The following is a 23,307-nucleotide window of genomic DNA, read 5'->3' as shown; positions in this document are numbered from 1 at the left end:
TTATTTTTTATTGTTGATGATTAGGGCTTACAGCCAATGACAACCCATCAACAAATCAGTGTCTCAGAAATATAGAATATTATATAAGACCAATTGGTACTTTTTTGGCAGTGAGGGCAGTGTGCCAAGTTCTGCTGAAAAATGAAATCCACACCTCCATTAGGCCAAGTTGCCAAGTTGTCAGCAGAGGGAAGCATGAAGTGCTGTAAGATTTTGCGGGAAATCACTTTGGACTTGATACTTAAAAAAAAACACAGTGGATCAACACCAGCAGATGACATGCTTTTTTTCTCGGAAAGCACCTATTGGTCTATTAAAGTATTAAATTTTTTTGAGATACTGACTTTTCATCAGCAATAAATGAAATTAACACCTAAAATAGATCACTCTATGCGTAATACATCTATCTATAATATATAAGTTTTACATTTTAAACTGAATTATTGAAATAAAGCAACTTTTCAATGATATTCTCATTTTTTGAGCTGCACTAGTACAATGAGAAATAACTAATCTGTACTTACTGAAGCCCATGAGGGTCAGAGCCCCCATCAGCATGATGAGAGTCTGTGCTGCATCAGTGTAGATAACGGCTGCAAGACCACCTGAAAAATAAAACATTCAGCAACAGGTAAAATATTATTTTAGCCTTTAACCTGGTATTAAATAACGCATTATAAATCGATTCTTCAGCGATCATTCTCAGTACTGCAGTGACTTTGACATTGTGCTAATTAGTGTTTGAGTGTATTGTGCTGGTAGGGGTAGATCAAGCACAGCAGTGTTGCTAGAGCTTTAAACAAGCAGCGTGCTGCGGCGTATTAAGTGTTTAAAAACTCCAGCAGCACTGCTGTCTCTGAATAAACAGTTTTCTTTTCTAGCCAATTTTACTACGATGCTGAGAATGATAAACAGTTTTATCACCTGCTACCGTGTAGAGAGCAGTAATGACCAGCAGAAGAATTACAGCAAGGTAAATATCCCAACCCAGAGCCTGCTGAATGAATACAGCACCGGCATACATATCCACCTACACACAGAGCACAGCAACAGTCATATATTCTATTCAACGCAAAAAAAAAATCACACTTATTAAAAAGAACCAAATAAAGGATATTTAAAAGGGGCACTAAACTCCCTCATTTGCTGACTCCATCCTCAGCTCAAATTTGAAAAAGCAAAAAGAAGTTTTTGTTTGGGAGGGGCACTGGGTGATGTATGGGTTTAGAGGTGGAGCAGGAGGAAAAGCTGATGCTGCTGCAGCGGCAGCCTATGACAGCGGTGAGACCTAGATGGTTGGACGTCAGCTGGGGAGAAGGAGGGGGGGTGGGGGGGCTGGGGGTTGTGCGGTATTATTGATTGGCTCATCTGCATATTGTGATGTTGTGTCTGCGTACGAAAGTACACAAGCACATCATCCAAGTCTATATATATATATATATATATATATAGAGAGAGAGAGAGAGAGAGAGAGAGAGAGAGAGAGAGAGAGTCTGAGAGGTGCTGCAGAGACAGAACTTACCAATATATATATATATATATATATATATATATTTTTTTTTTTTTTTTTTTTTTTTAAATGTTAGTAAATGTTTATAAAAAATTAAAGCAGGTCTGGTATGTTTTATTACTTCAGAGGAACACATTTCAGCTATCAATGGAAAAAAAAATGCTTTAGGGTTTAGAGGCTCTTTAAAGATAGATAAAAGCTAGGTGATAAACATGTAAAATGTTAAAAGAAAAAAAGAAAAAAAAAACACCTCAAACATACAGACTTACAGAGATTTTAGTGAAGATGTAAATAAATAAATACAAGATGGCAATAAATATCTGTATTCTTTTGCCTCCAAATCTTCTCTGCAGATACTCAGGCATGGTTGTCACCTAGAAACACAGCAACATCGATCAATAGCCTTTTTTTAAATCATGTTTTCTTCAGTTTTATTTGTTAAGCTTTATTATTTTTATCTTACAATACTGTTATAATAAATACACAATGTCTACTGTATAACTATGCTTAAAACATTTTCAATCGACTGTACAGTAAATCAGGTGTCTTTATCCTTTATTCTGGTAGTGAAGATGAGCGCTCTCACCCCTGCGGCGATGTAGATGGGTAGGAAGAGCCAACCAAGAAGCAGAACCATCAGCATACCCTGCCATAGAGAGTGAGGGACAATGACATCATCACTATATTTAATCTTAAATTATTTTACAGGAGATTCTCTAGTATAAAGAGGAGTGGCTGCATCATATTGTTTGTTGGATTTATAGATTTATAGATTTCAGTGCACAATACCAACCAAAGTATATATAATCTAAAGATATATACTTAGATATATCATTTAAGCATCGTCACCACGATGTGCACATGCGCAATAGTCACATCGCAGGACATGTGATGTCACATGTCCTGCAATTCAATCAAATATGTCATGTTGCTATGTTTTGATTCTTGGCACAAGAAGTAGATACACAGAGCTGTCTCTGTGTCTGTGTGAGTGACAGGCTGTAGCTGCCTGAGAAGTGCTTGTAAACGCACACGTCGAAAGCTGTTCACCTCAATCCAACACAGTTTTGCGCAGATATTTCCAGTTACAGCTGAATTCCCGCTGACTTTAATCCCAGAAAAACATTTATCTTATTTATCTTTTAAAAAGTCATTTAAATGCCTGATTAAAAGGCCGATTACTGTTGTTTTGCTGTTTGTTTTCCTCGGGTTTTGAGTTGAGCTCGGTGCTGACTCAGCTCTTGAGCGGCCCGGACGCGAGACAGCGCACGTGTGGGGGTGGGGCTGGTGATGCCATGGGCTCTTCATTGTTTAATATCGTGATATATATATATATATATATAGTTGAAAATGGTTTACATTTACATTTGCAATGGAAATTTGTTCCAATATCGTGCAGCCCTATATCAAGTTATACAATACAAAACTATATCACCCACAAAATCATATCCATCACCCAATATTATCCAACGTTCCAGATACAGTTGGAACAAGTTTATAAGATGATAACAATGGCATGCCAAAAGTCATGGGACAGCACTATGACTATAAACTGATGATTAAGTGTAAACTTATAGAACAGCTCAGGGGATTTAAATACCTCGATACACAATATCACATGTGTACTAAAAACACATCACAGAAGGCTGTTATTACCACCCACAGTTGACAGTGCAGTGCAGTGGGTGGTAATGATCATGACCGGCGGCATCTGGCTAGGATCGTTCATGCAAACAGAGACTAACAACTCTGGCAGAAATCACCAGATTCCATATTCAGTGCAGAAGACCACCCACACACACACATCCCACAGGTCAGTTCAGTGTTCTTAACTTTTATGAGACTTGACAACAGTCATGGGACCTGATTCCACTTTCTGTCCTATGATTTTTGGTATATCATTGTATTTATTTAAAGGAGAACTCCGGTGTAAAATGGACTTTTGGTGTAGTAAAACATGATAAAAAGTACTTACTTTAATAAATAGCACACCTCCATTCTCCCACAGCGTTCCGAGATCCAGAAATTACATATTTACATAGACTCCACATAGTGTAGCAGCTGGCACCAGGAGTAACGGTGGTGCTTGGAGCTGAAGCTACCATTATGGGATGTAAACAGTGGTTTTTAATAAGCTTCTTGTGCACTTTTTAAGTTATTAATGCCTCGTTTTAAATATCAGGGCTCTCTGGATTCTAGCAAGGAAGGTGTGGAGCTACTTTGAGCTACTGAATAACGCTGGAAAAAGCGATTTATTGGGGGAAATTATGCCCCATGTCACCCAGTCTGAAGGGTGTTTGGACAAACTGTTAAAATTTCTGGATCTCGGAATGCTGTTGGAGAACGGAGGTGTGCTATTCATCAAAGGTAAATACTTTTTTGTCATGTTTTACTACACCACTAAAAGTCCATTTTACACTGGAGTTCTCCTTTAACTCTGTCTCAAATGTGCCCGAAATGATTAACTTAACATAACACATTTCAAATGATCTCAAAACTTGCTACTGTAAAGTTTGTGATATTTCAGTCTTACGTTCCATTCATACGCAGTCGGGCCAATGCCGGACGCAGCCCCCGACCCAGCCAGCCCAATGAAGTGACCACTGCCCACGTTACTGGCAAACAGAGACGTTCCCACCTGCAGACAGAGCACAGCAATCAGACCTCAACCCTTCATCTGTGTGTACATTATTAAGATCAAAAATATTAAGATAGTAAAGATTAATATTATATAAAAAAAGAAAGAATTAGAAACTTTAGGACTCACCGGCCACCAGGTCATGTTCTTGCCTGCCAAGAAATATCCACTCACTGTGCTCCTCTTGGTTTTCCACATAGACTTGAAATCAGTCAGTCAATATATAAAAATAAATCAGTGCACAGTAGAAATGCAGATATAAAAAAAATATATATTTTTTTAAAATAAAAGTTAAACATATTAATTATAGAAAAGTTGCTACAGTTTTAAGTAAAAAAAATTCAACCTACCGTATTTTTCGCACTATAAGGCACACAAGATTATAAGGCGCATTATGCAACACTAATAAGAAACAGGGGTGTCGCCACGTTTTCTTTCTAATTTAGCCTGTTAAGCTAAGCTAAGTAAACAAAACTGTAATTCTTAAAAAAACATCAAAGTCAAATGAGTGCAGGATGTTAATCTACACCGATTTCTCTCCTGAATACTGTTTATTTGGGTGAAGTGCTTCCGTTTAGTAACAGTAAGCTTAGATTTCCAGATTTCTATTAAGGCTGGGTGCAGCAGCATTAGCATGAGCGGCTAACAGTAAATGCCACCTGACGTACTGTACTACAATTTTTTTTGCGTGTTACAAATTTACTTTAAATTTGAAAAATGTTGTAATTTAATTTACTTTCTAAAAAGTTATATGATACACTGCACTTTAAGTGAACTAGTGTAAAAGTTGTTTTTAACACACTTTGCTAAAAATGTACAAAAGTATATTTGGAAATAAGTATTTTAGAAGGGTATTGAATTACATTAAACTAAAAGTGTCCTTCATAGTAGTCTATTTTTTAATACACTATATTGTATGATCAGAGTTTACTTTCAAACATTTGATGAAAGCGTATTACTTACATGTTTTTAAGTTTTTTTACCTGGGTTCTTTTAAAGAGTACTGTAATCCAACACTATTCAACACATTTCTTTAATGATGAGCATATATTAATACAGGGGTTGGACAATGAAACTGAAACACCTGTCATTTTAGTGTGGGAGGTTTCATGGTTAAATTGGAGCAGCCTGGTGGCCAATCTTCATTAATTGCACATTGCACCAGTAAGAGCAGAGTGTGAAGGTTCAATTAGCAGGGTAAGAACACAGACAAATAGTTGGTGCACGTCTTGCTGGCGCATCTGTGACCAAGACAGCAAGTCTTTGTGATATATCAAGAGCCACGGTATCCAGGGTAATGTCAGCATACCACCAAGAAAGACCAACCACATCCAACAGGATTAACTGTGGACGCTGTAAGAGGAAGCTGTCTGAAAGGGATGTTCGGGTGCTAAACCAGATTGTATACAAAAAACATAAAAAAACATGGCTGCTCAAATCAGAGCAGAATTTAATGTGCACCTCAACTCTCCTGTTTCCACAAGAACTGTCCGTCGGGACATTAAATTATTGTGGTCTTAAACCAGGTGTTTCAGTTTCATTGTCCAACCCCTGTATTTTTAGCAGTCTACTTTCTACACATACATTTTACTCTGTGTTTGGTTGTTTCCTGCTCTCCTCTACAGCTTTAATTACGAGAAAAATAGAACAGTTTCTTCATGTGCCATCATCAGAAATTGAAATGTTTTTTTTTTTCAGACAGGAAGTGGGTGTGGGAAGTGTGTAAGTCCTCTTTTTCTGTATTACAAAGGAATAAACGTTTCAGCTCAGCCAGTGGAAGATGATCATTTCAGTGAGCGTGACAGGTCAGTGAGTAAATCCACGCTTTATTCGCTGCAATGAAACGCACTGTGTGAGTCATCCCGCCGTAATTAATGATGTGAGGAAACGTTGTGAAGAAACCTACCCATAATCCCACTGCCAGGATCAAAAGGAAATACACAACCAGCACAGCTATATCTGCAGCAGGCAGCATCTGCGCCCCCTTTGAACCCCCTTCAGTGGGCGTCGGGGAGACACCAGGTATCTCTGTGCTCGCCATGGCGATCAGCAAGCAGCACGATTCACACTCTAGCAAAACACAACACAGTATTATCTCTATTATGTCTTACACACACACTCTCAAATGCACTTATACACAAACAGCTGTTTAGTCACAGCATGAATCAGAAGACTTTTTTCTTTTAGTTTTATAACACTGTTTAGTCATAAAATCATACATTAATAAAAGTAGTTTATGGCAGGTATTAAAATAAGGGACTGATAAGGTGAAATATTAGTAACTGGAAAAGTGAATTTCCTGAAGGAAACTGAACGAATGCGCATCTAAAAAGGATTCCACTTCCAGGTTGGTTGATATGATATCGCTAAGTGGTTGTTCCGGTGTTGCTAAACAATTGCTATGATATGATAGCAATACGAGATTATATGTTTTTGATAGGTGGTCACTATGGTGTTGCGATGTACTTTCTAAGTGGTTGCTGTGGTGTTGATAAATTGTTGTTAAGGTATCCCACCTGGTTGCAAAGTGGTTTGCTATAGTGTTGCTTTAGTTAATTGCTACTCTATCCTTAGGTTGCTGCTATGGTGTTGCCAGTGATCACTAAAGTATCCCAGGTGGTTGCTTTGTGCTGCCAAGTGGTTGCTAGGTGGTTGTTATGGTATCCCAGATGGCTGCTATAATGCTGTTAAATAGATGCTCTAGTATCATAGATGGACACTATTGTCCATTGTTGCAATGTTGTTACTATGTGGATGCTATAGTAACCCAGGTGGGTTTTATTGTGTTGCTCAGTGCATGCTATAGAGTTGCTCTGTGGCTGATAGCTGTTTGGCGGTTGCTATGGTGATGCAACTAAGTGTACAGCAGATGGGTTGTACAAGTACAAGTACAAACCTAGGATGCTAATCTTGGATGCTAATATGGATATGATTAACAGTTGGTAGCTGGTTGCTATGGTATAGCAGGTGATTGCTATAGTGATTCAAAGTCTCTCGATGAGTGGAATATAGTAACACTTAGATATTGGTAGGAGGTTGCTATGGCATCCCAGCTGATCCCAGCTCAAATGTCTCAGGTAGTTCTCAGGTTCTAATTCAGGTACTAAGTGGTTGCCGTGGTATTCCATAATGACTATTAGGGAATTACAAGCACCAAAAAGCAAAAACTGTTCCTCCAATCAAGACCTTCACTCTTGACATTCATACTACACGTCCCAACTGCACAGTACACTTATTTAATTTTTTATAATTGTAGATGAACTTCAGTTTCTGAATCAGCTTCTCTGATTCTGTGCTATTTATATGTATATATTTGTGTAAAATGAACATTGTTGTTTTATTCTATAAACTACAGACAACATTTCTCCCAAATTCCAAATAATAATATTGTCATTTAGAGCATTTATTTGCAGAAAATGAGAAATGGCTGAAATAACAAGGAAAAAAGATGCCGAGCTTTCAGACCTCAAATAATGCAAATCATTTCAGAAATTCATATTCAGAAATCTATATGTATTTGGTGGAATTACCCTAACACTAGTTTTTAATCACAGTTTTTTATGCATCATGGCATGTTCTCCTCCACCAGTCTTACACACTGCTTTTGAATAACGTTATGATTTTACTCCTGGTGCTAAAATTAAAGCAGTCCAGCTTGGTTTGATGTTTTGTGATCATCCATCTTTTTTCCCATCTTTTTTAAGTGTAGAGTGTGCAAAAGTAATGCCAAGTTAAAGATGTCATTTTATTTCTTAAATTTAAAAAACAAATGTTCTTTTTTTCACTTATTCTAATATATAATAGAAACTGCTGATTGCAATAAAATGAAAAAAAATATATATATATATATTGCAATATAAGAATGACGTCTATCTTTACTGATAAACAGGACACTTTTATAATAATCAGTATATTTTATATTATAGAGTGTTTTCCCACGCATAGATTACACAGCGGTTTTTAATGTTTTAACTGAGGGCTTTTAATAACTTTATTAGATGAGTTTACCACCTCTGACCAAACATAGATCAGCGTAAAGAGCCGTCATCATGATTACTGTCAAACAGACTCTCAACACTGAGACACTGAGTCTACTGTTCAAGCAGGTGCCATAAACCATGTCTGCACAACACCATCTGCTGCATATCAGAACAACACAACAGAGAGACACACACTCACCAGCGCTGAGGAGCTCAGAGACGGGGAACCGGTCTGAGTCTGAGGCTTCTATTCCAGAGCGTTCGCATGGCTCTACAGGCTGTGGAGCACTCACCCTTCGGACGCTCGTAGCGCCGTCATGCTGCCTAGAAGCTGCTGTAGGGATCAAACTCCATCATTCCTCCACTCCTTATATAAGACCACACACGCACACATGCTGGTTAAAATGTAAGGAGGTTTTATTACCAAAAAGGTAACAGAGCGATGTCGCAACAGCAATTACCCACAGCGTTTACAGCGCAGAGATGAGAGAAAACTCGTCAGCACGAAGCAAAGAAACCATTAAATCAACTGAGAGAAGCCTGAGACTCTCAAACAATCTACAATACGACAATGTCCCGAGCACAGCAGCCGCTGATTTTGATATAATGTAACATTAAAACGATATTCTGTATACAGGCCACGGTCCTGCAGCACATTAATCATTACCAGCTACAAACCATCCACCACTCCAGCTCATTCACACTTCAGAACATTCAGGAAAGATCTCAAGGCCAAGAAAACAAAACAGCTGCTCTTAAATTGGCAGGAGTGACAGTGTACTCTAACAGAGTGATTGTTTTTTTTTCCAAACAGCAGCAAACAGGAGGTCTACATAAGAAATGACATTACATAAGAAAAGTACTATACAATAAAAAGTAGTGGGAATTACAGAAAAGCAAGTATTTGCTAAAAAAAACAAACAAAAAACAATAATAATATCAAAAAGTTAATAATATCACAGATAAAGTACTGTGCAAGTCATAGACAGGCCTTGGGTACTTAAATTTTTAATACTTTTAACTGGGAACTGGAAAAAGAAATGCTTTCAGTGTTTGTCCGATTAAGTGAAAAGAAGACTAATAATAATAATTCATACCAAACAATGACTCATTGACTCATTTATTTTAATTCAAACAGCAGTGTTTCCTCTTACATTAAAATCGTTTTCAATGGTGGCAGCAGGCGAAGTTAATTTCTGAATTATGATTAAAATGACAGTGCTGAGGTAAAATGATGGTTAAAATAGCACTGCTGAGGTAAATGTTGTGATTAGAATGATTTAAATGGTGGTTCTGCTATGTTAATAAATGGTATTTTTCTTAATGCATTATTAACTATACCTACACAAACAATAGAACAATGTATAGAAATTGTAAAATAGCAAAAAAAAAAAAAAAAAAAAAAAAAAAAAGCAAAAGTAAACTTTACTAAACGATAATAAATGAAACGTCTGACGAGGATCGTTCACATTTTTCACAAGCTTCCACGTCTAAGAATGAACTTTGTAAGTTTGGGAAAATCTCCCTCTGAAGAAAACTGAAAAGCAGGTGTTACGAAAGGAACAAAAGCTGTAATAAATTACTAGAGTAACTCAGCAGCTGTTTTGATTGGTCATTGATTAAACAAAGGATAGGTCTCTAATGACTGCACAGCACTACATATATATATATATAAAAAAAAAAAAAAAAAAAAACAACAGACAGCACTTATATAAAGATCAGCCATAACATTAAGCATATCCTAGTTTCTACAATATTTTTTTTTTCATTTGATCAGCATTACTGACCATATAGGGCACTTTGTACTCCATCTGATTCCCTGTATACTTCAGGACCACCACAGAGCAGATATTATTATTTGGGTGGTGGGTCATTATTCTCAGCACTGCAGTGATTAGCTCTGATTAGCATGGTGGTGGTGTTTGAGGTGTTAGTGCGTGTTGAGCTGGTACAGTGAGTGGATCAGACGCAGCAGTGCTGCTGGAGTTTTTAAACATCTCAATGTCTCTGTTGGATAGTATAGTATAGTCAGTCCACCAACCAGAATCACAATTCGTGCATCCTGTGGGCAGTGTGTCCTGTGAGCACGTATGAAGGACTAGAGGATGAGCAACACTGTAAACTGTGCAAAACTGAAAAATCGAAAGCTTCTGACTTTATCAACAAGGTGGAGCAGCTGTAGGTAAGAGTGTTTAATAGAGTCTAATACAGTGTTTAAAAACTCCAGCAGCACTGCTGTATCTGATCCACTCTACCAGAACAACACTCACTAACACCTCATACACCACCACCATGCTTATCAGTGCTAATCAGTGCAGTCCTGGGAATAATGATCCACCACCACCCAAATAATAATAATAGCTGCTCTGTGGGGGTCTATCCCAGCGATTTTCAACTGGTGGGTAAAAAAATGGGGAAAAAATAAATACATAAAAAAAAAATAATAATTAATGCTCATCTGATTTTGTACTCGTCTTTCACATTGCAAAAAAAAAAAAAAAAAAAAAAAAAGACTCCACTTCCCAGCATGCACTCACACTGGACTTCCCTGACACTGCTGATCACGTGATGCTACAGCGTTCACGCTCCCCCAAATACTGATTGTTTTCACCTTGTCGGTCTAGTATAAATACCCCCCAGTTGCTCTGTTTTCTGCCGAGTATTGAATCTAGTTATCTAGCTTTTCTACAATGTGTGTCCTTTGTTTAGTGCCTTTTGTTACTGACTTATTTTGTTTCCGACTACCAACTTTCCCTGCTCCGTTTATTGTTTATTTCCGTTGCCAAACTATTTTTGACTACTCTTTGCCTTTTACTGTGTATCACCCTGTTTTGCCCGACTACATTCATGTATGTTGTTTATATTTGTTGCCATATTGTTACTTACCCTGCCTGTCCCTTACTACTCCTGTAAGCCTAGCCCCTTTATTTATCAGCTGCCGGAGCCCTGAGAGAGCACAGTTGGCCTTACTCTGTCTGGGTGGGTAGATGGTGTTCGTTCTTTCACCACATCACTCCTAGGGTGATGTCACTCAGCACAAGGCATTTGTGAGCTGATGTATCTGATGAGTCGCTGAGCTTTCCTTCAAACGCACTGTGATGCTACTCGGCAACGCTCCATCAGCAGCAGTTTGAAAAGAGGAAGAGTCTGAATTACATATATATATATATATATATATATATATATATATATATATATATATATATATATATATATATATGAAATATATACATATTAAAAATTGTTTTTTTTAAACCTTTTTTTTAATTAAATTTGTTTGGTTTGTATTCTATAAAATTGGGTCGCGTCTTAAGGACTAATGGAAAATGTGGGATAGAGGATATTGATAATGCTATGGCTGATCAGCGAACAGCACAGATTTTTTTTTTTGCTCTGAGAAACAATTAAGACACTGTTATGAATATAAGGGATCACTGGCCAACCATGTGATCTAAATACATTTTTGCTTATATTGCAAAATCCCCCAAGCCCTTATTTATATCTGATTGTAAACAGTTATATAAGACAGTACATACAGCATTTCAACAGGATAATGTACATTTCATTATGAGATAAGCTCAGAAGGCAAAACCAACAGTAGATCAGCTCTAATTAAACTAATAAAAACTAATAAAATAAATAAAAGAGTATTCCATTGTTGAAATCACAAAATAAACAGCATTTGAATAAAACAATTAAAGCTACATTTGCTTTTCCCATATTGGAAATTCCATGATGTGTAAAGAATCATTGAGGAACATTAAAAAACACATTACATTAAAAGCACAATATTTGCAAGATCATACAAAATTATGATCCTAGGCTCAGTGTGATAATAAATAAAAAGCAAAGTTTTGCATAAATGGCATAAAAAAGCTTAAACACTGCATAATACCATTCATTATGGGTATGCAAAAACAAATACAGGTAAATGAACGCAGAAAAAAGATCAATAACTCCTCTTATGATCACTTATGATCTGTGGTACTATAATAAATCTATACAAACTACAACCTCTTATAATCGTAATAATTTATATCATATATCAATATCATATTGCATCTAAACATCCTGCATATGAGGAGTCTTCTTATTAGTTAAGAATAAATCATAAATCGACCTGTTTCTCTATATAATACTAATACCCTATGGTTTATTCCGTGTACTAAAGTGTCCATGTTCTCTATACTGTAAGTACGGTCTAAAATCAGTAACATCTGCTAAATGAAGCCCTCTGGAATATCTAATGCAAAAAGACTCACATTTTCTCACTGTTTCCATTCACAGTTCTGATCACATTTTTTACATCGCACAGCTTATTCAGGACCATATCTAAACTCATATGTACATTAAAACACACACACAAAATTATTGCACACATTTAACCTTCTCTATTCAATATAATGAGTCCAACAACATTTGCACACATTGTTCCAGTGCAAGCTTTGGGCCTTCAATTCATTCATTTATTGGTACAGAATGTATTTGTCTGAGCAAACTGGAACTCAGTAACCAGAAACGTACAGTATGCCGTTGCTCACTGAACAGTGGATCTAGATTAAAGCTAGTACTGTACGTCTTGTGTGTGCCAGTGTGTACAGTATATAACAGTATGTGTTTGTGTGTTTGTATACACCAGTGTGTATTAGATGATGTCAGTGTATATATATATATATGTAGAGTGTGTATCCCCTCACCACGCCAGAGGAGAGGCCATGCGGGGGGTACGTGGGCTGCGTGGAGGATTTTCTGAAACCTGGTTATCCATTAGGGCTCTCTGTAACACACACAAAACAAAAAAGCAAACAATATTAATATACACTCGCTGAACAAAAAAATAAAAATGCACCCCAGCTTGTTGCAAAACTCGATATACAGTTGCGTCTCAGATATAGAGACAAAACGTGCAAAAATAATGCTCTCAGACGATACAATTGAGTAGTGTACCTTTTGGTGAGAGACCATTGACTGCTAGGTTCAAAAGGCCCTATCGTACACTCTGCGCAAGATGCGTTGCAATGCTCGTTGCTATCCTACACCCAATCAACGGTCTAATTTACCGCCCTGCACCAACACCATTAAAATAGCGTCTGGAAGTGAGGTGTGTTCAGGTAAATATCTGGCGTGTTTCTACCTTGGCAGCAGGAAATACAAGTGCGTGTACTGATCGATTAAAACCCTGACAACAGTCAGCCGCCCTAGCCATGTAGGAGCACTGTTCACCCCTGCTCGTTAAACACACACGGACACACTGCAGAACGCAAACCTGACTTTTACATTAACAACAAACAGAATAAAGAATAAAATAACATTGCTGTTCCCTTAAACGAGCTGCTGGTGTATCTTCACAGCATAAACACACAGGTCAGAATCCTCTGCTGAGATGCTCAAAAGCATCGCTCTGTTAAGACACAAATACGCCAAAGTGACAACTGGCACACTGATCACTGATTGGTTTATTCCATGTTACGCCCAAAACACTCCTATAATTAATTAAAAGAAATGAGTACACGCCTTTTGCATGTTTCGAGCCGTGCAAGGTGTGCTTTTTCTGCCCTCATGATACCAAAGACACACAGACATGCCCCTAATTGACTGGTGTGCTATAGATCGCTAAAATACGGACCAAAGACTGCAATTTTTCTACATTTGGCAGAATTAGAGAGGAGGTGAATCATTAAACTGTGTGAAGCACAGATTGTTGTTTCAACTAATTGCCTGCCACCTAGGCCTGTTTGCAGTGGTTTGATAAAAAAAAAAAAATCTGGGCTGTTAAAGACTGAAATCATAAAGATTAATAAAATAACCAGAGAAAAACAGATATTATGTACAAAATACAAAAAAAAAATGAGTGTAGAAAAAAATATTGTGGTGTTGATGTTATGGCTGATCAGTGAAAAGCAGGTCTTTTTTACTTTGACAATCAATTTGTGGTTTAGTTGAGACAGAAACCCTGTGAACTAAATCATTTTTGCTCATATTGCAAAATCCTCCAGACTTTTAAACTATCTGCCGTGCCGGGCTTAGTGGTCAGCATGTTGGCCTCCCAGCACTGGAGTGATGGGTTCAAGTCCCTATCTGGGTGGAGTTTCCATGTTCCCGTCGTGTCTCTGTGGGTTTCCTCTGGGGACTCCTCTGGGTTTCCTCCCACAGTTCAAAAACATGGAGATCAGGTAAAATGGATATTTTAAATTGCCCAGAAAATTCCTCCAGGTGGACGGTCGTTCCGGTTAAGAATACACTGTGCACTATTGGATAACGTTTCTCACTGGTGTGTGGAATGTAATTGTAAGCGTCCTTAAGTGCCTTAAATGGCAGAAAGGGGCTTTATAAGCGTAACTTTAAGTATGATTGGAAACAGGATTGTTTGCAGTGGTGTTATGAACAGGAAATCTGGGCTGATATAGACTGGAACTGTATTGGTATTAGCTGCTAATCCAAGTTCTGTTTGATATCTGATGATGGTCAGGTTTGAGTATAAAGTTCTCACTGTGAGTCCTTTGTAGGGGTGGGCGATATGGCCCTAAAATAATATCACGATATTTCATGATATTTTCGCGATAACGATATTCTTGGCGATATGACAAAACTCACTGACAGAATACACTACTGCAACAAAATAAAAATATGAAAAATGAAATCTTATTATTGCATACAATATGATATGGCACACCCCTAACTAAGATATATATATATATATATATAAAAAAAGAGTATGTTGCGATACTAATACTACACTTCAAATATCTCCATATATCCATGATTAAAGTAAAATAAATGATACTGGACAGATATAATCTGTCTCTAGTAGACATATCATGGGAAATGAGAACAGTGTGAATTTTTCTTTTGGTAAAAAAACAGTAAAAAAGTAGATCCCTGATGTGATAATTAGGGGTGAGTGTTACGGCACGATATTTCAGGGTTTAATATCGTTCACGATATTCAAAAATGTTGGCGATATTATCGCGTACGATATGATATGGCACACCCCTAGTCCTCTGTTTTATCAACTCACTTCAAACTTGGAGATAAACTCAGAAAAGATGCCAAAGAACGCCTCGGTGGTGGTGGTCTTCCCGTCCTCCCCAAAGAAGGAGGCCACTTTACAGAACTCCTCCATAGCCCTCTGCTGTAGCGACTCCAGAGACTGCACTGCAGGGTGGCTGTTCTCCAAGAAACCCTACACACACACTGTAGTTAAGGCTATACACTAATATTATACAGCTCTGCAGTGATATACACTGATATGCCTGAAGTCATGGGAAGTCATAGCACCATGCAACCTCTGAATGCAATGACTCGAGCAAGAAGATTAGGTGGAAGGATACGCTCATGACGACAGCAAATCGGTCCTCAGCGGTGGCCGGCATCTGCTGACAGGCTGAGCGGATGTCCTGAATGGTGTTGTGCAGGTCGTTCAGATCTAAGGTGATGTTCCTCTGATTCACTACAGAAAACCAAAACATGAAATGTAAAAATGAGACATTTTTCAAAGTTCACACTTCAAACTTCTCCATAGAGACCATAGACTGAAGCTGAGTCTGAGAATTCAACGTCTGCTCACCTTTGGCTGCAAGATGGACAGTAGTGAGCTCTTTGGAGAAGTCCAGGACCTCAGGAAAGTGTTGGCACAACGATTTGACCAGGATATGGAGGAACGTCGATTTTCCATCCACTGTTTTGGTGGTGGCGAGCTGCAAGAATTTAAAAAGTGAAATATAAAAGAAAGTAAAAATGACAGACATTTAATATAGACTACCTTTATGGTTATTTTGTTATTATTATTGGGTTATTACATTGTTACAACTTAACAATATTTTAATATTGCATAAGTACAATATTATTACTATTGTTTTTATTGAATTGTTCTTTATTATTTATTACCATATTTTTTTGTAATCAAGTTTTTATTTGAAGTTTTATAGATAATAGATAACAGTTGCAGAAGTATAGAATGAATAGAAATATGTAGTCATATTCGCCCTGCCATTTAAAAGACCTACCAAACTTACCAATGTCTAAATTAAATTTCTACATCAAGCAATATTATTAAAAGTTGTTGATCAGTTACTGAAGAATAATAAGAAAGTATTATTTCATGTTTATATATTAAGTAGCAGAAGCAAATGGATAACAATATACCATATTTCTTTCAGACTATAAGGCGCAACTAAAATCTATGAATTTTCCCAAAAATCGACAGTGCGCCTTATGTATGAATTTTACCAGTCAGGCATTAAGGAACTGTTAAGCCGCTCCGCTGAAGTACAGCGCAATAAGCATTAGCATTAGCTGCTAACTGGAGCGCCAGCTCTTTCCCCATTCAGAGGTGAGTATATTGGACTGTTGTCTGCGTGTTTACTGTGTAAAAACAAGTCCTGTGCAACATTTACATACCGCTAGTACTGCAGTTAACAACTAATGCTAATGCTGCTGCTCCCAGCCTTAGTGCTGGAGAATCTTCACTGAAAACTCACCCTTAGACAAAATATTGGAAATCTAAGCTAACCTGTAAGTAAATGGAAGCACTTTACTTACACAAATACTCGCTTTTCTGGAGAAAAATCGGTGTAGATTAACATCCAGCGTTCATTTGACTTTGAAAGAAAGTGTTTTTTTTTTTTTTTAATAATTAGAGTATTGTTTACGTATGCACTTCCCCCAGCTTCCCCACATGGAAACATGGAGACACCCTTGCTCACTTTGATGTAGGCATCCATACTAGTGTCGCTTAAAATGTGCCTTATAATCTGGTGCACCTTATAGTCCAGAAAATATGGTATTGTTTTGCTTTCCAAGTACTATGATCAATGTGTGTGAATGTACACAATGACACAATGACTCGAAGATGTGGAACATTATGTAAAAAGATACATTCTAAGTGTTCCAGCGGGCGACTATGCGCTGCCACTATGATCAGGATATTGATGGTTCGAATCCTGTTTATGCAGCTTGCCATCGGCTGCCAAAGCCCTGAGAGAGCACAATTGGCCTTGGTCTCTCTCCGGGTGGGTAGATGCCGCTCTTTCCTCTCATCACTCCAAAGGGTGATGTTGCTCAGCACAAGGCTGCATCTGTGAGCTGATGTATCAGAACCGAGTCGCTGCGCTTTCCTCCGAGTGCGCTGTGATGCTACTCGGCAATGATGCATCAACAGCAGTTCAAAAAGAGGCAGTGTCTGACTTCACATGTATTGGTGTTGGTGCATCACTAGTGATAGGGGGAGTGCTAATAAGTGGATTTTGGGTATTTGGTTGTGTAAATTGGGAAGAAAATGGGAAAAAAAAATGAAATAAAATTATACTTACTTCAGTGAGGAAATTGATCTTGAAGCCAGTGGTCTTACTACCCTTGGGCTGTCCGTTGTTCAAATAATTTCCCATAGCGAGCACAAACTGGAGAAGAGACGGACAGAAACAAAGCAGATACAGGGCTGTGAAGAAGCAGAGCAGCGCTTTATCAAAGCGTAAATCTACAGAACATGATAACGAGTGCTGAGTTGTCTGAATTGTGATGAGAGAATGAGAATGAAAGACTGCAGGCGTTCAGCCAGCAGTCAAGTTTAATCAAAACTTTAATGTCTGTGTGTGCTGGTGTGTTTGTGTGTGGGTGTTTGTGTGTAAGATAGACGTCTTTCCCAATGCAGCAGTAAAGGAATGAAGTTCTACCTCCAGGATCTTTGCCAGTTTTTTGCTGTTCTTGAGCTCTAGGGACGCCTTGTACACACAGTCGTAGCCTCCTCTCATCTCCTCTGTTTTCTCCTGCAGTGTGCTCTTAAAATGCAAGCTCTTCAATCGGGTCTTATACTCAGGCACTGACAGCATCTGGAGACAGATATACCCATACATATTCATAACAATATTCACTTTATTATACATATTTCATTTCACTACTCATAATCCCATAGGTTTCCTGTGATCTGTTTTATCTATAACCATAAGAACTACCTGTGGGTACCTCTGGTCGGCCATGGAAACTCTCCATTCCATGAGTCTCTCTGCTCTACACTCTACTGTGCTTGATGTAATCTGAAGCTACATGAAGTTTGGAGGTGTGTAGTGATTGGTGTAGTGACTCTACAGAAAGTTGGCGAACTGTTGTTATACTGTTGTTATAAGTTGGTGAACTGTTGCATCGACAACCAACTGTGGGCTCCTTTAAACAACTGTCTAGCAAGCTGAAAAAAAAAACTACATGGCTACAAAGAAAAATGGTTTAATGGCATGGGGCCATTACCATAACACATTGTAATGTGTTATGTGGTCTAGAAATGCATGATGAATCCTGAATGATTTGTGGGTATTAGGGTATGAGAAGGTAGCTTCCTCAGTTTATTATTATTTAGTAAGGAAACATAAATTAAATAATATACAAATTATGTTGAAAGCCACTGGTTCAACAATACCCAAGGTTTGGTTTCTCCTGCATCCTCAGGACTTTGTACACCTGCACTGTCCTACCTAAAGGGCAACACGTCAATGGGGTTTAGCTCCCAAACATATTTTTTTTATTAATTTTATTTCTACACTGTACACAGTACATCTATATGTTCAGAATTATACATTTAACCTGTACATCCAACAGTGAAATATTGTAAGTTCATAGCATATGTTAAGGTGTGCAAAGTAAAATCAAGCACTTAGATTTGATATAGTTACATTTTAAGGATCCCAGTATTAATAGTAGTGAATAAGTAGTGTGCTTTAAATAGAGAGACAAATGTGGTGCACTTTATGACCAGTGTGAAAACAGACTTCTCAAGTCTTACGGAAGTTTTACTACCGCATAACAGTAGCGTCTCCCTAATGTCCGCAAGCCAGATAAAATCTTTGGAATCTGGACAAGTGGCCCAAGAGTGAACACAAATGCGCACACAGGTGACACAGACTTTTTCCCCAATCAGTTTTTAGTGTTGGCAGGCAGTGTTTTTTTTTTTCAACTCCTGGACAGGATGCGTTCAAGAGCATCATGGCTCCCATTAAAAAGTAAAAACAATGTCCAGGTCTGGCGGTACCTCCCTGAAAATCATTTTTGCAACTTGGGATGTCTGTGAAAAGGGGATAAGCACATAGGCACTGAGTAGTGGTGCACTGATCTACTGTGCAGCAACATTTGCACCAACACTGCACCATCGCATCCAGTATCTCCCTTATTACCTGTAGAACGAATTGATCCGGCTCGCTGAGCTTGCAGGGGTCGTCACTGTACCGCTCATACTGCTTGACCTCCTCCTCATCCGGCGCGTACAGAAGCAGCTGTTTGATGTGTGCCGGCTCCAGCCGATCGGTGGACATGTTCATCAGCACCTGACGCAGCTCACCTGGAGACAGCTTCAGGTGGGCGATTAGGATGGCTGTAGAAAGAGTGGACCAGCGAGGCAGACAAGGATTAGCAAAACAGACAGCAGGAAAAAGCTAACAGCCCTTAACCCGTGCTAAAGACATTCAACAAGGTAGCAGAAGCTAACAGCATGAGCATCAGATACAGGCTAGCACCTTAAAGACACAACTAAAATAGAGGATATCTATGGTTACATAAGCAAAGCTAGAACAAGCTGGACACCACAGAGCACAGCTCGACACACAAAGACCTCTTTTCCACTGCAGAGCAGAATGATTCTGAGAATGAAGGGGAACTATTTTCTAACAAACACTGCAAGAGAGGCCATGCTAACTCCCGTAGACCCCTACCAGTGTTACCAGTGTGCTAACACTGCTGTAGCAATGTTCTTCGATCTCTAAAGCCAGCATGCTAACGTGTCTACGTCTATGGTTAGCTAACTGCACTTCCACTAAGCGCACTAGGTCATTGCCACTTAGCCCTTAGCCATCTCCATTAAGATCTGAAGTCTGTTAGCCTAGCTAGCATCAGGCCAACAGCTGCATTCCGGCATTGTGAATGTATTAAGTAATAAGTATCTCAAGTGTATCTCAACTAAAGCCATAATCTACATCGAATGTCAAACAACAGCTCTAAAAAATCAATCTGTTATTTAAAAAAAAAAAGTGATTAATTCAGCTTGGAAATACAGTTAGCGTCGCTGGTTAGCCGTTAACCAGTAGCCATTGCAGCTAATCCACTATGCTACGTGTCAAAATCAAAGTCTCCTGCGCAACCGGTGCAAAAAAATAGACAAGAGCCCTGTATTTAATATTTAACATATTTAATATTTAACTTTTTTTTATAAATATCTAATAAAAAGTTAAAATATTTAATTTGAAAGAAAACTATTTTGTGTTTATATATAAAGTGTGTTAAATAAATGACTTTGGAACGCATTTACTTGTATACTCTTCAAAGAGCTGTGTGGTCTGTTTCAGCCTCAATATGTAACCTTAATCATAGTCCTAATAATAAACTAAAAGTATCGGTATTTGAATCGGTATCGGCAGTTTTACATCAGTTTTATATCGGAATCGGATCGTCCCATCACTACTACTTATATGGAATAAAAACATTTAATTAAATCAATTGAACTGTTAAATGTTGGAACAGAGCTGTAGAGGCAAAAATACACTTTTAAAAGGAGCTAGTTTAAGTTAATCTCCAGAACTAACCCAGCACTACTACATTCTATAAATACAGAAAACACAGATTCACACCATGTCCTAAGGGGGTTTATTAGTATATGTCACTTCAGAAATGACATAAAATGATAAAATAACCCAAAAATTGCTTTAAGCAGATTAATACATCTTTTAGGGTGGGCTTTTTAGGGTTAAAGCCTATACCCCGTAGCTCCTTAGTGAGAAATATTGTAAAACGCAAATATCTGGCGTGCTAATGCTGCAATAGGGATGTTGGACGAGGCCTGTAGCCAGCATGCTAACTTGCTAACAGATTTAGCCACACAGCAAATGGAAAAAGAAACTATAACCATTCTAACGAGACTACATTAATGCGGAACGGTACCAGACAGTGGTACCGTAGTTGCCCTGCAGTGAAAAAGAGGCCAACGAAGACTTGTTATTTTGGCCTATCCTACTCACAGGCATTGTAGGCTTTCTTATGGGAAAGAATCTCAACCACATCTTTCTTTTTGAATGTCTCAGGCTGAGGTGTGGGCTCTGGAACAGAGACTGACACACATAATCAAGGAGTGAGGGAGTGCTCTCCATGCCAGAACGAGGTGAAAAAATGGGTGGATAGACAGATGCATGGATGAACAGACAAATTGATGGATGATTGCATGGATGGTGTGTCCAACAGAGGATCAACATGCCATGCACTCTATAAATGCAAAAAAGAAAAACAAGAAGTACATACAGTCCAAAAAATACAAGACTTTAAACCATTAAATAAAAGTAATAAACAGACTCAAAGAAAAAATATTTTAATTTTATAATTAGAATTATTCTTTATTTAGGCTGGGGTTTAAAATTAAGGGGGCCCTCATTTACACTATAGCTGACAGCCAAAGGAAAGGTAAAACACACAAAAATTAACATCGCAGAAAAGCAGAGACACAATTTTTAAAGAAAAAAAATTATGACTTTTAATTACAAGCTTATTACAAGAGAAAAAAATAAATACTACTATTAATAAACAAACCTATAAATAGCTAACCTCAGAGCCATAAATAATGCCAATGATGCCAATTAGTTGAAATCAGTAGCAAAATCAGTAAGCTAACTTGAATATGGAATATGGAATTTGGAAATTGTGAAATGCAATGCGTGAAATTTGTATTTAATGTCTATGGCATTTTTGCCAGGCAGATTAAAGACATTTTAAAGGGGACATATTATATTAATTTTTACACAAGTTACAATAGTTATTTGGGCTTAATTAAGTTAATTTGTGAAAGAAACACAAAACTCTATTTAATAGTACTTACATCTCACTACTTTGCCAACTTGCCCCAGACAGTAGGTACAGAGCTAAAGAGGTATAGATCCCTCCTTCAGACAAAGTCTGCTGGCTAAACCAGCTGTGTACTGGATTTGGATGAGGTTCTCAACCAGAATGATTACAATGGCATTTTTTTCAACTGATCTAGTTGGTGGGGCTTTGGTGGGGGTTGATGGGTGAGGGGTGGTGCAAGGGTGGTTCTATGCAGGTTTTCCTATTTTGACCCTTACAATACAGAAGCCATCCAAATGGCTCATAGAAGCATATGATTCCTGACACCAAACTCTTTAAGATGGTTTAAAGAAAACGAATGGATGGATGAAAATAAACTTACTTTTTGCTAAAAAAAAAAAAAAAAAAACTTAAGCTAAATTAGGACTTTTTAATTAACGACAAACACCCTGAATGTTACTACTACTACTACTACTACTAATAATAATAATAATAATAATTACAATAACTTTTATCTTAATCAGTTAGAAACAGTTTTAGAATAATTCTAAAGTACAACTTTATGAACCCTAAGAGCAATAAGCTACAGAGAACCTTGTACCGTGTTACAGCTCACTGCTGCACCATAAATACAGGAAGTATAAACTAAAAACACAAATAGACAGATAGCACCCAACAACCTACAGTGGGACCAATTTATACTGTGAAATACTGATCGGTCACGAATTCGCTGGGAGGAATAGGACGAGACGATATGAAAATATGACTTTGTTGAAAAACAAAAGTATGTCATGTTGTTGCCGCTGGCATCACCGAAGCTGTGACTGGTCTCCAGCCACACAAATCAAAGGCTTTTTAAAGCAGCATGAAGCTACACTCTGTACCCAGGGTGGATCCCACAACGAGGGCAACACTGGGGGCTTCTGAACCAGTAAAACATTGTTTGTGGGTTAAAGAATAACACAGATTCCTTCTTCACTCCCAACCAGATAACTAAAACTTACAGTGTATATGTAACAGAAAACACATACTTTACATACACTTCCATAGTTCACAGAATGGGGATCAAACAGCTCTCTCACACACACACACACATACGCATATATGGGTTAATATCAGTGTAATATCACAGTGTTGCAACAATACAAAACACAGTATTACGCATATAGAGGAATGTTAAAGGAACAATCTGTAATAAATAGCTACAGGAGTCCAATTTCAAAACACCGGATTGAGTTTTCAGCCCTATCTGCTCCTCCCCAGATTTGAGGCTCACATGGGTTGCCATATTGACACACAGTGGCAAACTCTGTGTCTTACTCTGTAGCTAATCAGTGAATATATACTGTACATTTCAATGTCCAAAATGTCTC

General features: G+C 37.9%; 2 protein-coding genes across 4 annotated transcripts in view; both read right to left on the bottom strand.

Moving 5' to 3' along the window:
• The window catches only part of slc5a11 (solute carrier family 5 member 11), an 18,939-nt gene extending 8,916 nt beyond the window's left edge, over positions 1–10,023 (bottom strand). Inside the window, exons 1-8 of the mRNA XM_049467846.1 lie at positions 8,328–10,023; positions 6,055–6,218; positions 4,278–4,349; positions 4,044–4,148; positions 2,097–2,156; positions 1,780–1,884; positions 925–1,030; positions 525–605 (exon numbers count right to left, since the gene is read on the bottom strand). Coding sequence (XP_049323803.1) covers positions 525–605; positions 925–1,030; positions 1,780–1,884; positions 2,097–2,156; positions 4,044–4,148; positions 4,278–4,349; positions 6,055–6,189 — 664 coding nt within the window. The 5' untranslated portion in view covers positions 6,190–6,218; positions 8,328–10,023. The remainder of the gene's footprint in view (positions 1–524; positions 606–924; positions 1,031–1,779; positions 1,885–2,096; positions 2,157–4,043; positions 4,149–4,277; positions 4,350–6,054; positions 6,219–8,327) is intronic.
• Positions 10,024–12,766: 2,743 nt separating this feature from the next.
• Positions 12,767–23,307, bottom strand: part of grid2ipa (glutamate receptor, ionotropic, delta 2 (Grid2) interacting protein, a) — a 73,763-nt gene continuing 63,222 nt past the window's right edge. For 2 of the 3 annotated variants that reach the window (XM_049467811.1, XM_049467813.1), the window contains 8 exons: positions 21,121–21,210; positions 19,288–19,484; positions 17,800–17,955; positions 17,440–17,526; positions 15,696–15,825; positions 15,460–15,578; positions 15,147–15,311; positions 12,767–12,905 (listed from right to left, as the gene is read on the bottom strand). In XM_049467811.1, coding sequence (XP_049323768.1) covers positions 12,822–12,905; positions 15,147–15,311; positions 15,460–15,578; positions 15,696–15,825; positions 17,440–17,526; positions 17,800–17,955; positions 19,288–19,484; positions 21,121–21,210 — 1,028 coding nt within the window. In that variant the 3' untranslated portion in view covers positions 12,767–12,821. The remainder of the gene's footprint in view (positions 12,906–15,146; positions 15,312–15,459; positions 15,579–15,695; positions 15,826–17,439; positions 17,527–17,799; positions 17,956–19,287; positions 19,485–21,120; positions 21,211–23,307) is intronic. The other variant, XM_049467812.1, reaches the window with a different exon arrangement.

The sequence above is a fragment of the Astyanax mexicanus genome, chromosome 19 (genome assembly GCF_023375975.1).
Source record: "Astyanax mexicanus isolate ESR-SI-001 chromosome 19, AstMex3_surface, whole genome shotgun sequence".
Taxonomy (NCBI): Eukaryota; Metazoa; Chordata; class Actinopteri; order Characiformes; family Acestrorhamphidae; genus Astyanax; species Astyanax mexicanus.
Note: the sequence above shows the minus strand (reverse complement) of the source record. Positions and strands in the feature narration are given on the sequence as shown.